This window comes from Metarhizium album, assembly GCF_000804445.1.
Source record: "Metarhizium album ARSEF 1941 chromosome Unknown scaffold_1, whole genome shotgun sequence".
Taxonomy (NCBI): domain Eukaryota; kingdom Fungi; phylum Ascomycota; class Sordariomycetes; order Hypocreales; family Clavicipitaceae; genus Metarhizium; species Metarhizium album.
The window spans coordinates 1,665,238-1,677,557 of record NW_024467575.1 but is presented as its reverse complement, the minus strand read 5'-3'; the positions used below and the strand labels follow the sequence as shown (position 1 = coordinate 1,677,557).

Below are 12,320 nucleotides of genomic sequence, written 5' to 3'. Positions count from 1 at the left end.
GCCACGCGGGTAGCAGAAAACCCGAACACGCTGACGGAGGTTGGGGAAAAAAAAAAAAAGAGAGGAAGAGAGAGAATGAGAGAGAGACACAGAGAGATCAAGCATGTCTTGGGGTTTCTGCCACCCGTTGGGCGGGCAAGGCAAAAGCGGTCAGCAAGCGGGCTGGACATGGAGGTTGCAGATTGCAGATTGCAGATTGCAGATTGCAGATTGCAGATTGCAGACTGCAGATGGCAGACTGCAGACCCGAGGCTCGAGTCTGGATTTGGAGTCGTATGCTCGGAATCGAGCGAACAGGACGTTCATCCCGACCCTTCCATCGAGGATGGAGTAAATTGGACCCTGAGACATGCAGCGAAGCCAAGACAGAGTCATGGAATGTCGGCGTCACACGCGGTCTGGGAAGAGACAACACCACACTCGGTACTCCGTCCACGACGCGTGTCGGGGCGCGGAACGGCACGCAGCACACATAATCATGGATACCCACGCATGCATCGGATGGAGAGGCGGCCTGCGAAAAAGAATCTGTATCACGGCTGGATGCTAGGCGCCGCGGTGAAAAGCAAAACATGGCGGCAGTGACAGATTTGACGCTGCCGGAGCTGTGAAGACCTCAGACAAGAGCCAGAGACGAGAGACGGGAGAGGAAAGGGCAGGGACGATCACGGTCGACGACTGAGCAATATTTGTACAATGGCATGTTTCCCCAGGTTCCGCTCAACACGCAAAATACCGCTCGCCCAACGTCGCGAAAGCGTGATTGACTTTCCATTCCTCCAGTTTCTGTCTTCCTCTCCTCTCTCTCCCCTTTCTTTGCGACCACTACTTGTTTCTCGTCCTTGCATCGGTCGTGGAGCTCTGAAATCTCTCTGCTCTCGTGCTTCGCAGCATCTCGTCTGGGGAGCACCTTGACGGGCACCATCACACTCGTTCTCTGTTTCCTTTTCATGAATTCATTCATGCATTCAACTTGATTAATTCATCCGTCGATTCCTCGGCCCTCTGCTGCCCTGCCGCCATTGAGTCGCTCATTGGCTCCTTTTTGTTCGGAATACGAGCAAACTTGGCTCACCGGGCGTCACTTACACGGCAACCTTGGTGCGTGTCTCGCCGCTTGTGCATGTTGTACAGTCAATTAAACCAGGCCAGATCGTCGTTGTCGTCGTCGTACGAAAGGCCTTGACGACAGGGCATCAACTGTGTGTGACACCTCGCCTTTGTGCCCAGCGACGTCGCCATCGACTCGACGACGATAACCCGAACTGTATAAAAAAGGCTTGTGAGGCAGGCGCATGTGTAGGGTCCAAGTGAGGGGATCCGGTTCCTTGAACCCCAAAAAGATACTCTACGTATAGGGAGAGTTGAGAATGGCCCACGACGCCATGGGCATGCAGCTTGGTCCGATCGAGGCCGTTCCTGTGCCGCCGACTCAGACGTACTCGCGCTACCGCAGCCTGCGCGGCAAGAGCGTGTCGTCGCCGCGGGATTTCGGTGTATTCCAGGACGACGCCGTGCCCCCGAGCGATTCAAATTACTCGGGCCTCGGACAAAGCAACAGCCTGAACTCTCTTAGGGGTCGTTCCAAGAGCGTTTCAACCCACGACAATGCGACAGCAGGCTCCAAGGAACCCCTGCCCCTGCCCGCCATGCCGCCGGCGCCAGGAGGCATCCTGAGCCCAAGGTCCATCAATATTTCCGCCCCTTCTGGCCGCAAGATACTGGAAAACATCAAGTCTCCCATTTTCAGCGCGGGCCTTGGGCCTTGGAAGCCGTTTTCCAAGATCAGCAAGTCGGCCAATAAGGACGCGGGTGGTGGCAGTGGCACCGACGGCGGCGACTGCAAGGCGGCGGCGGGTCCTCGAGCCCAGAAGCAAGCCGAGCCCGACCATCAGCAGGAGGGCAAGGAAAGCCAAGAGGCCTCTGGCCGAGAGGGGGACGAAGGCCATCGCGACGGCCAATCCAGCGACAGCCGAGGAGACCTGGCACGGCAGCAAAAGCTCGAGCGCCCAGGCGAGCCTGCCGTCGAGGACGCGCCCAACGAGGCCGGCCACGATACACGCGGGCGCGCTTCCGACGTTCAACGACGGCAACAAGGCGACAGGGACACCGACAACCAGGCAAATCACTTGGTAGACGAGGTCGCGCGCCTCGAAGCTGAGACGGACCGAATCCTTGCTGAACAAAGGAAGTTGGACGTTGCACGACTTCAAGCGCATCAACTTGTCACACCTCCGCCAAAACCCAAGCGCCAACTCCTCGACAAGCTCATCTTCTTCTCGCGAAGTAAACGATCTGCGGGCGGAAGCCAGCCTGCGACACCCAGCACCGTTGTGTCGGCCATCTTCTCCTCACCAGCCACCAGCCATTCCAGCCGTGACGACAGCATTGCTACTGAGGAACCAGCAGCAACGCCTGGCCTGCCCGCCCCCAAGATGGGTTTTATTGAGCCGGGAGGCAAGGGCATCGTCCCGCAGACGGATGCGCCCGTGTCTGCCAGCAACGGTGGAGAGCGAGTAAGTCCCAATGTTCCGCCCTTCTCTGGTCGCTTGCGCGTTTGCCTGTTCCGTATTCCTACCTAAGTTACCATCATACGCGTGGCGACGACTTTTGGTCTGTGCGAACGGCGATCCTCGCTAATCGTGCTTGACTTTTTAGCGTATAACTGTGCGATGCTTGTCAACCACAGTCAGTTTGCCCGTGACAGCAGATACCTCCCCTGTTGATATCCTCAAGGCCACGGCGGACAGGACAACACACGACATTAGTCCAGCAACATGCGTCATCATGGAGTGCTACTCTGCCCTGGGCCTCGAGCGTCGCCTCCGTCGCTACGAGCGCGTCCGCGATGTCATGAACTCTTGGGACCGGGACCAGCAGCACTCGCTGCTCGTCGTGAAATGCGAATCCCCAAACAGCGATAGGGACCTCGACTTGGAAGCCGTCCCTCGCACCGAGCAGCCCCCACAAGGCTTTTCCATGCAAATGCATTACTCGTCCAAACCCGGCAAATGGATCCAGCGCTGGGTGACGCTTCTCGAAAACGGACAGATCTACGCCGCAAAGTCGCCCAATGCCAAGGCCACGGACAAGGACAGCACCGTCCTGTGCCACATGACCGACTTTGATATTTACTCCCCCAAGGAAAGCCAGACGCGCCGTGCTCTCCGGCCGCCGCACAAATTTTGCTATGCAATCAAGAGTCAGCAAAAGACGGTCGTGTTTGCCAACGCCGACAACTTTGTTCACTACTTCTCGACCGACGATGCGCGGCAGGCAGGTCGCTTTTCCGAAAAGGTGCACGCCTGGCGAAGCTGGTACCTGGTCAATCGAATCGTCGACCCCCAGAAGAAGCGAGTTCCTCAAATCGAAAGTCCCAACAGGAGCTTCAAGTGTGGCAATTCCAGCGCGCGGGCTTCTACTATTTCGTCCAAGGGGGATGACGAGCCCTTGATGAATGTCAACGCATTCCGCATGAGTCAGATTGTCATCACGCCCGAGGAGACGAGCACGGGCCGGTCTGCCTCTGTCAAGTCGAAACCTTCTCTTCATTCCTCTGGACCTGTGAGGAAGAATGGCCCTGCCGGCGTCGAGCTTTCCAACAAGGCTGAACCAGAGTTCGCTGCAGGCGGTTTGCTCGGCAGCGCCTATGACAAGCTCAAGCAAAGCGATGCTGCCTCTGCAACGTCCGGGGCAGCCTCAGATGGGCCGTTTACCGAAGCCCCGTCTCTTCTGAACGGCGGTATTTCCAACTCATCGTCGGATGCCTCTGACAAGCTCAAGAAGCAAGCCCGGGCCGAAAGGAAGAAGGTTGAAGTTGCGTCTTGGTTCCCCTCGGCGGCGGAGCACTCGGCTCGTATTCGCAGTCAATCCTTGCACGCACAGTCGTCGCCGTACCAGCAGCGGAGACCTATTGCTGCCGACATCAGGCCAATGGTGCCAATTATCCGTCGCTCAGAGAAGCACCCGGCGCCTTTGCTCAGCTTCTCAAAGGACTATCCCGAGCCTCCGCGATTCCGCGAAGGGCCAACCAGTGTCAGGCAACTTCCTGGCCAGCCGCTGATCAGCTACGCTACGGGGGGCTCGCCCCGGGAGGCTCGTGATGGTGCTCCCCGAAACCGAGTGTCTCGTCGGGGATTGCCTGCCTCAAACGGCATTGGTTTTACCGGCCCACCGTCGCCTTCGCCTCAGCTTCCTTCTCTGCCGCCAGGATCTCTTGGCCGTAGCAAAACGTCCTCTTCTTCAACGAAACGATTCGGGCCTGTGGATACTCATCCTCATCACCCCATGCCTGCTGCGTCTGGCCGACGACGCCCACACGGGGAGCCGCTGGTGAACCGGGCAAAGTGAGCACGTTGTCTGCGAGAACTGATGAGCATACAAAGCGTCTCGTTACCGGGCATGTGTTAAGGGACTTGTTGCAGCAGGCGTTATGGAGGGATTGTCGCTGGGGCTTATTCGATCTGTCAAATATGGAACACATGGAAATATTGGTCTATTCAGATACCTTTTGTGCAAAGAGCTGGAGGGATGGCGGGAGGAGCGGCAGGGTGAGTGGAACTCTGCAACGAAAACTGGTTTTGAAAACAGCCAGGGAGGGAGGCAATGGGTAAGAGACTGACTTGTCTGCTTGTATTCATCCAGGTCTCCTTGGGTCGTGTTTTGGGTCCTGTGGGAAGTTTTTAGTTTTTGAACCGTGTTTATACGAATCCATTTTTACAGTCGTAATTGCGATTGCAGTGCTGTTCCTCAGGAGAAGAGAAGAGAACCAGCACTACCGCTGGCGAATAACCCGCATAGCTTGGTGACGCCGATTCGAGCAAGGCTGCTCAAGGCACAAGGTCCGTCCGTCCGATATGGCTTGCTCCTGTGGTTGACTGACGGGACGCATCCCTTCTCGAGCGTACAGTAAGAAATACAGTGCGAAAACTGTACCCTCGCACAACCCGGCGGAACCCGTCATTTAACGTTACGCGTCAACCATCACAGCATCACAATCACATCACAGTCCACCACAGTCGGCAGACGCGCTCCGGCGACACAAGGCGCAGACAGATCGAGAACCACCGAACACGGAATTCGAGCACGGGGACGCCAAAGTCGCAGAACTCGCGCCCGAGTGCCCGGTTGGAGATAGCGACACTTGTACCATCCAGGCGCTTTGGATGCCGTCACCCGCTCCGATTTCGATTCAAATTCCGGTTCCCGCCTGGACGGCCTCCCTCGCCAGCAATGGCGCTTGGTGCGCAAGAAACCTCGCAGCTGCGGAGTGCTCTCCAAGACGCCACGGTAAAGTGCTCCGAGAGATGTCTCTACCAGTCGGCGAAATGGTTTGTCGATTCCACAACGACCCTCGGTTGACGCGGCACGAGCACCACTAACGACGCGGCTTTTCCTTGCCCTGCCAGGGCTGCCGAACTTCTCAATGCGCTCCCCGAAACTGCAGACGCAGACGACGACGACGGCGGCGCCCCCGCGGATGGGTTGAGTGGCACTTCGCCGATATACACACCGAACCCAGACCCCGAGGAAGCTGCCCTCGAGGCCAAGGAGCTGAGCAAGTACCTGCTGGCCAAGTCGCTCTTCGACTGCAAGGAGTTTGACCGATGCGCCGCCGTTTTCCTGCCAGAGTCTTTGATATCGTCCGTCCTGTCATCGCGCCCCGACGCCACCGTGCCGACGGCGTCGCGGCGGTCAAAGGGCAAGGCCAAGGCCGCAGAGGGGAGCCGGGCGACGTCGGGTGCAGCCCCGTTGCCGAGGCTGAGCCAGAAGAGCCTGTTCCTTGCGCTGTATGCCAAGCTCATATCGGGGGAGAAGCGCAGGAACGAAGAGTCCGAGATGGTTATGGGCCCCCAGGACCTGGGGACGGTGGTGAACAAGCAGCTCTTGGTGGTGGGGAGGTACTTGGCCGCCTGGTTCAAGGAGAGGACGACGGCGGACGAGGACGCGTCGGGGAGTCAGGGGTGGCTGGAGTATCTGTGAGTCTCGGAAAGGAAAGGAGCTGGCCGAGTCGCCGTACGTGGTGAGCGACGTGTGCGCGGATTGCTAATCGCCGTGTGTGCAGATACGGCATGGTTCTCGCCAAGGAGAAGAATGACGCCCAGGCCATGGATTACTTCATCCGGAGCGTACACAAGTATCCCATGAACTGGGGCTGCTGGCTAGAAATGACGTCCATCATATCGAGGGTTGAGGAAGTACTTTTTGACGCCCTGCCCCTTGGGATCCGGCCCATGCGCACGGCGTGATGCTAACAGTTTCCAAACCTGCAGCTCAATCAGATAGCACGACACTGCCCTCAAAACATAGTATCCTTCATGTTCCACCTCTACACATCCCTCGAGCTGTACCAGCAGACACCCAACCTCGCCAACTCGCTCGAACAGCTGCTGTCGATATTCCCGACGTCCTCGTTCCTCCTCACCTGCAACGCCCTGCTGGCATATCACGCCAAGGACCTCATGGCGGCCGAACACCACTTCAGCCGGCTGCTCTCGCTGCACCCCCACAGACTCGACTCCCTGGACCACTACTCCAACATCCTCTACGTCCTCAACATGCGCCCGAAGCTGGCGTTTGTGGCGCACCTCTGCTCGAGCGTCGACAAGTTCCGCCCCGAGTCGTGCGTCGTCATCGGCAACTACTACTCCCTCCTGTCCATGCACGAAAAGGCAGTCCAGTACTTTAGAAGAGCGCTGACGCTCGACCGCTCGTGCCTGTCCGCCTGGACGCTCATGGGCCACGAGTACGTGGAGCTCAAGAACACCCACGCGGCCATCGAGTCGTACCGCCGCGCCGTCGACGTCAACCGCCGCGACTACCGCGCCTGGTACGGCCTCGGCCAGACGTACGAGATGCTCGAGATGCACACCTACTCGCTCTGGTACTACAAGAAGGCGGCCGGCCTGCGGCCCTGGGACGGCAAGATGTGGATGGCGGTGGGCTCGTGCCTCCAAAAGATGGGCCGCGAGCGCGACGGCATCAAGGCGCTGAAGCGGGCGCTCCTCGCGGACGCCTACTACGACGTGGGTAGCAGCTTCGGCAGTGGCGGCGACCTCGTCGGCGCCCGCGGCGCGACGGGGCACATGGACCCCGAGATCCTGCTCCAGATCGCCGCCATGCACGACCAGCTCGGCGAGGAGGACGAGGCCAAGGCCTACATGGAGCTCTGCGTGGCCCAGGAGGAGGGCGGGGCCGCCGCCGACGCCAACAATCTCGGCGAGTCCTCCGTCGTGATCCACTCCGACTCGCCCGCCTCGGAGGACTACGCCGACCGGGAAGACGCGCCCGCCGCGTCGGCCGGCGCGGACGGTGGCGCCGAGGGGACCGGCGTGACCGCCGCTACGAGCAAGGCGCGCATGTGGCTCGTCAAGTTTGCCATGCGCACGTCCGACTACACGACTGCCAATAGGCTTGCCACGGAGCTATGTCAGGACGGCGTCGAGGTCGAGGAGGCAAAGGCGCTCGTGAGGGAGATTAGGTCCCGAATGGAGGCCTCGGGCATGTTTGGCTCGGACGGTTAGCGCGCGGGCGCGGTACGGTAACCATACACGCAGAGGCTGACGATGGGTCACGTGGATGCGGACGACTCTCGTGATGCGAACAACCGAGTTGTGGCCGAGTCCAGGCCATGCATGCATGGCCAAGCCGAACATGAGGATCCGCGACTCTTCGCTTCGGTTCATCTGGGCGACTTGCCGGATGGGGGGTCTGATTTATCATATTGGCCGTCAGTGACGACGATTCACGCCCGACTTGCACGGTGCTGGGACGGCGCTGTCTCACAAGTAGATAGATAATAAATCACTAAATACCCAACAAGTTTTTTTTCTTTTTCATTTTCTCCCCCTTCAAAGAACCAAAAAAAAAAAAGTCAAGCACCAACCATACTTCAAGTCAACAAGGCAAACTGGATAGACGGCCGCGTCTCAGACCCCCCCTGCCCCTCCTGCTGCCCGTGTCTCACCTCCGAGAGATGGGGCGATGAGTACAGTTGCCGCCGCCCTCCAGTAATTAGAGAAGAGTTATTACCAAAAGACAAGTACATGAAAATTCGACACAAAAGACATGTTGTTGGAAGAGACAGCCGCGAGCAAACATCAGACCCCTTGCCCATCCGTCCCCGAGATGGAATGCAATGGATGTTTACGGCCACTGTATTTCCGTGACTTCCCAAGACTCATGCTTTAGGCTTGGCTAAAGATGGGAGAGAAAGACACAGACTCGGAGCGAGCGTGAGAGGGGCTCAGAGCAACATGGCGGCGAAACCAGCAGCAACGAGAGCTCCCACACCCACATTGGCCTTGCCGGCACCGGCAGTGATGACTTCGGCCTGGGTGGTTCTGGCCGGCGGCGTAACGTGGGTTTGGTTGTGGGGAGGCGGGGGAATAACGTGAGTCTTGGTTTGGGGAGGAGGAGGAGGAATAACGTGAGTCTTGGTCTCCGGGGGGGGAGGAGGAATAACGTGAGTCTTGGTTTGAGGAGGAGGAGGAGGAATGACCTTGGTCTTGGTCTTAGGCGGATGGACGATGGACTGGGTAATGGTGCAAGGGCAGTTGTTGATGGTGAGAGTGGTGGGAGTAGTGACAGTCAACGTCTCGGCATTGATGGTGAGGGTCGTGGGCGCCTACATCAAGCCGTGTTAGCCAATGCTGTCCAAGGCGCGCCTTGTTGCTCGCTCGTGGGACAAGATGGTCTGGCTCGTCACGGAGTGACACTTACCGGGCAGAAGGTGGTGAAGGCCGTGGAAATGACTGTGGTGACCTCGGTCTTGGGCTCCTTGGTCTTGGTGGAATGAATCGTCTTGGTCTCCGTGGTCTTGCGCTCCGTGGTCTTGTGCACCGTGGTCGTCTGCTGCTCAGTGGTCCAGGTCTTGTGATGCGTCTTCCGGGTCGTGAGCTGCGAAGTCTGATGGTGCGTGACGGTGCTGGTAGGCGGCGGCTGGCTGGAGTGATGTGTCTTGCTGGAGTGAGGCCAGCTGGTTTGGTAAGTCGGGCTAGAATGCCGAGACCGGCTGGTTTCATACGGATGGCTGGTTTCGTACGGATGGCTGGTCTCGTACGGATGGCTGGACCATTGGTTCCAGCTGCTATCTTGCGATCTGCTGGTTTCGCGAGACCAGCTGGAGGGCTGAGGCTTGGCCGCCCACGAGTCCGCAGCGCCCGGGACGGCCTTGTTGGCGTCCTCCTGCCCATCAGCGGTGCTGCCGGCGGCCAAGGAGGCGATGGTCAAGACCTGGGTAAACTTCATTTTTTTTCCTGTTTTTCTCTTGCAACGTAGATGATAGCTGGTTGGTGTAAGCGAGAGTCGATGAAGTTGGTTGGGCCTGTGCAGGTAAAAAAAAAAAGAAGCTGCTGAGAACGAGCGAGATTATCGTGATGTTTGCACCTGTGCAGAAGCCTAAGGAGGATCATTTCAGCATAGCCCGGACGGAGCCCTTGTTTTATATGCGCTCCCAGTCCCCAAGAAAGAGTCCAAGTCTCCAAATCCAGCTTTCGTCGCCATCTTCTTCAAGGCAAACCCGCTTTCAGAGGAGCTTGGAAGTGGGAGGTTGTGTGAGACACTGTCTAGGCTATTTCCGACCAGATGGCGCCGGCAACAGCTCGCCGGAAATGGACCAAGTTTCTCGGGAGCAGTGAGACATGACGACAAAGTATCCGAAGCTGTCGTTTCACAAGCTTCTAGACGCATATTTCAAGGACAGCGGTACCTGCGCTTCAGGTACCTCGAGTCAAGCTTCGCAAAGATGCTGGGGGAATCTGACGGCTATCCTCTAAGCTTTCAACGCCCAATACGAGCCGCTTACGATGCGGGCCAGCCTACTTTGCTGTAATAATTGCGTAAAGATGTCGCAGGTGTAGACGAAACAGGACTGAACCGTGGCTCAAGACAGCCGGTGCGGTGAAAACGATGTAGATGGTGCAAAACCTTAAGCCGGGTGAGGATGACGACTGTTAGGAAACGATGCACCCATATTCTGGCACCACGAAACCGCACACCGGCTATCGTTGTCGGGAGGAGCCTTGAAAGCCCATTATCAAAGCTTCGTTCCACGCAAAGGGAAGGATCTCGACTGGGGGGGGGGGCGCACATCTATCAGCTTCCCGAACCCCTGAAATACCCCAGGGCTTTGCATAGCGTAAGGGACAGAAACCCAGACCCATCAGATGTTCTTGAGATTAGCGGATCCACGCACTGCTGCTCGTAAGGCCGGATTTCCAAATTTGACAAATGTCAGATGATGTTATCAACAGCTCGCTCAGCAGCCAACCGTCCGGCCATGGGGGGGGGATTTCTCTCTCTAGCCCATCGGACCGAGACTGGCGGCGATCATGATGAATGGGAAGCTGTCCTGAGCTTGTAGCGCACCTCCCGCAACTGCTTTGCGGAACCATGTCAACAATGAATGCGGGAGGTTGTGTATCGCCATCAACCGGTTTGGTTTCCGGCCACGGATCTGGAAAATCTCCCGACATCTGCTTGACGGATGCTCCCGGAGGATATATATCCGAAAAAAACTAAACTTCCTGGCTAGTTGACATGTCCCTTTTTGGCGTCTGATGTTCAATGTTGAGACTGGAATGCTGGATTACAGTTAGCCGCTAGTCCAAATGCGACAGAACGAAGGCCGGCGAGATGGGAAACATTGCATTCAAGCAGTTCGGTACTGAAAATCCACGCCTGTTGTGGCCGTGATATGGAGAAGCTGGAATCACTCGTGGCTACTTGTCGCACATGTCTGACCCATCTTCAAGTTGGTGCTGGCCGAACTCACCACGCAGATCCGACTCGACGTGGCATGTGAGACAGACGAGACGTCAATCGTCATGGCGAGATAGAACCTCGTAGCGATGACGCGAGGAAAGAAGGTAGAAAGCAGTGCAAAAGAATCGCGGTTTCCGCAGTCGGGTGGACCGTTTGCGAGGCAACATTACGAGCGAGCAAACACGACGGACGATCATCGTTGGATCAACAGTGTAGATGGACAGTACAAATCGCAACCTACACAGTATGGGACACCCGGGTGGACTCGTGCACAACAAGGGAGCTGTCTCTCCCTCCTGTGACGCGGAAGCGGACGAGAGCCGACCAGATGGGAACCAAATTGTACACGACTGATACGACGCCGACGACCGCAGATGGCAGATCTGTAAACGACCGCTTCTTGCTAGTTTCTCAGCGAACACTTTGAAGTCCCTCCTGTTACTGAAACGCGCGTTCTGGTCACGCTTTGGTGCGGCTCTGCTCTTTGTTTCATTTTCTGTGCGGGCAGGATTTGGACTTTGATCACAGATCACTTTTCTTTCCTCTTGAAACCATTCTACCTTGACGATCACCTCGTTTTCACACACACACACACACACACACACACACACACACACACACACACGGGCGACTGATGAATAGACTGGCGCGCCATCTGTTTGAAGAAGAGCACCGACGCTATCCGAGCACGACAGAATCTTCGCATCTTCCGGGTGAAACATGGCAAAGTGACATGAACCTTGATTGAATTCAGAAATGCCCAACTCGCTCTGCCATTTACGGGTGGTGGAAGAAGTGGTCCCAGTTTGGGTTTGGTCGTGTTTGTTGGTGTCGCTCCGCGTGCCACCACGTACATGCTTGGCTGCAAGTGTCGTCGGATCGGTGGTGATTGAGGCCTGGGGATCGAGGCACCCACAGCGCCAAAGGCCTCTCCCCCACTAGCTTTTATTTGTCACACGATGGTGGGGGCACTGAAGCTAGATATCACGTAGATGATACTGACAAGCCTTGATCGAGCTGTAAAAGAGAGGATTATATACGCTCTATAAAAAGGGGCGCTTAGGTCTATGCTTTGTGTGTGCATTATCCTAATCCTATGCGCGTACGGAGTACGTGGCCAAATACCCTAGTGGGTATGCCGTGCCGTGCGACATTAGTTATTGCCTCAGGCTCCGCTCTGGCTGGACATTACATTTTCACGCGCATCAAGTACTCGAGTAGTTACTTGGCGGTCACTGATCACTGATGATGAGCCGCTGATGGGCGCGAGCAGTGCTGTCCTGCACGCTGTTGGGCGCTAGACTCATTACGGAGTCCGCACAGCTCCAAGGACTTGGCCCCCCAGGCAACACTGCAAGTCTGCACCTGCGGCTATGCGCGAATTTCCTTCTCTTCACTTCTTGTTTTCCCATTCCCGTTGACTCTTGTGACTTGTTCCGTCCCTCTGCCTGTTGGATGCTTCAGCTGGCGATGGATCCTCACCCGCCGTCCTGCCAGCTTGACCGCCGAAAACATCCGTTGCGTCTTTTTCTGCGCGCAGACTGCCTCATCCCCCC

At 57.1% G+C, this 12,320-nt stretch overlaps 3 protein-coding genes across 3 annotated transcripts; 2 read left to right on the top strand and 1 right to left on the bottom strand.

Annotated features, from left to right (window-relative positions):
- Positions 1-1,370: 1,370 nt before the first annotated feature.
- On the top strand, positions 1,371-4,350 carry MAM_00475 (uncharacterized protein; the record flags this gene model as incomplete). The annotated part of the gene is made up of 2 exons (XM_040819274.1): positions 1,371-2,516; positions 2,659-4,350. 2 exons carry the CDS (start codon positions 1,371-1,373, stop codon positions 4,348-4,350), a joined length of 2,838 nt encoding a protein of 945 aa, XP_040682539.1.
- Positions 4,351-5,232: 882 nt separating this feature from the next.
- On the top strand, positions 5,233-7,523 carry MAM_00474 (Cdc23; the record flags this gene model as incomplete). The annotated part of the gene is made up of 4 exons (XM_040819273.1): positions 5,233-5,330; positions 5,409-5,978; positions 6,065-6,197; positions 6,273-7,523. 4 exons carry the CDS (start codon positions 5,233-5,235, stop codon positions 7,521-7,523), a joined length of 2,052 nt encoding a protein of 683 aa, XP_040682538.1.
- Positions 7,524-8,245: 722 nt separating this feature from the next.
- Positions 8,246-9,249, bottom strand: MAM_00473 (uncharacterized protein; the record flags this gene model as incomplete). The annotated part of the gene is made up of 2 exons (XM_040819272.1): positions 8,246-8,626; positions 8,722-9,249. The coding sequence occupies 2 exons, from the start codon at positions 9,247-9,249 to the stop codon at positions 8,246-8,248; spliced, it is 909 nt and encodes a 302-aa protein (XP_040682537.1).
- Between the last annotated feature and the right edge of the window lie 3,071 nt (positions 9,250-12,320).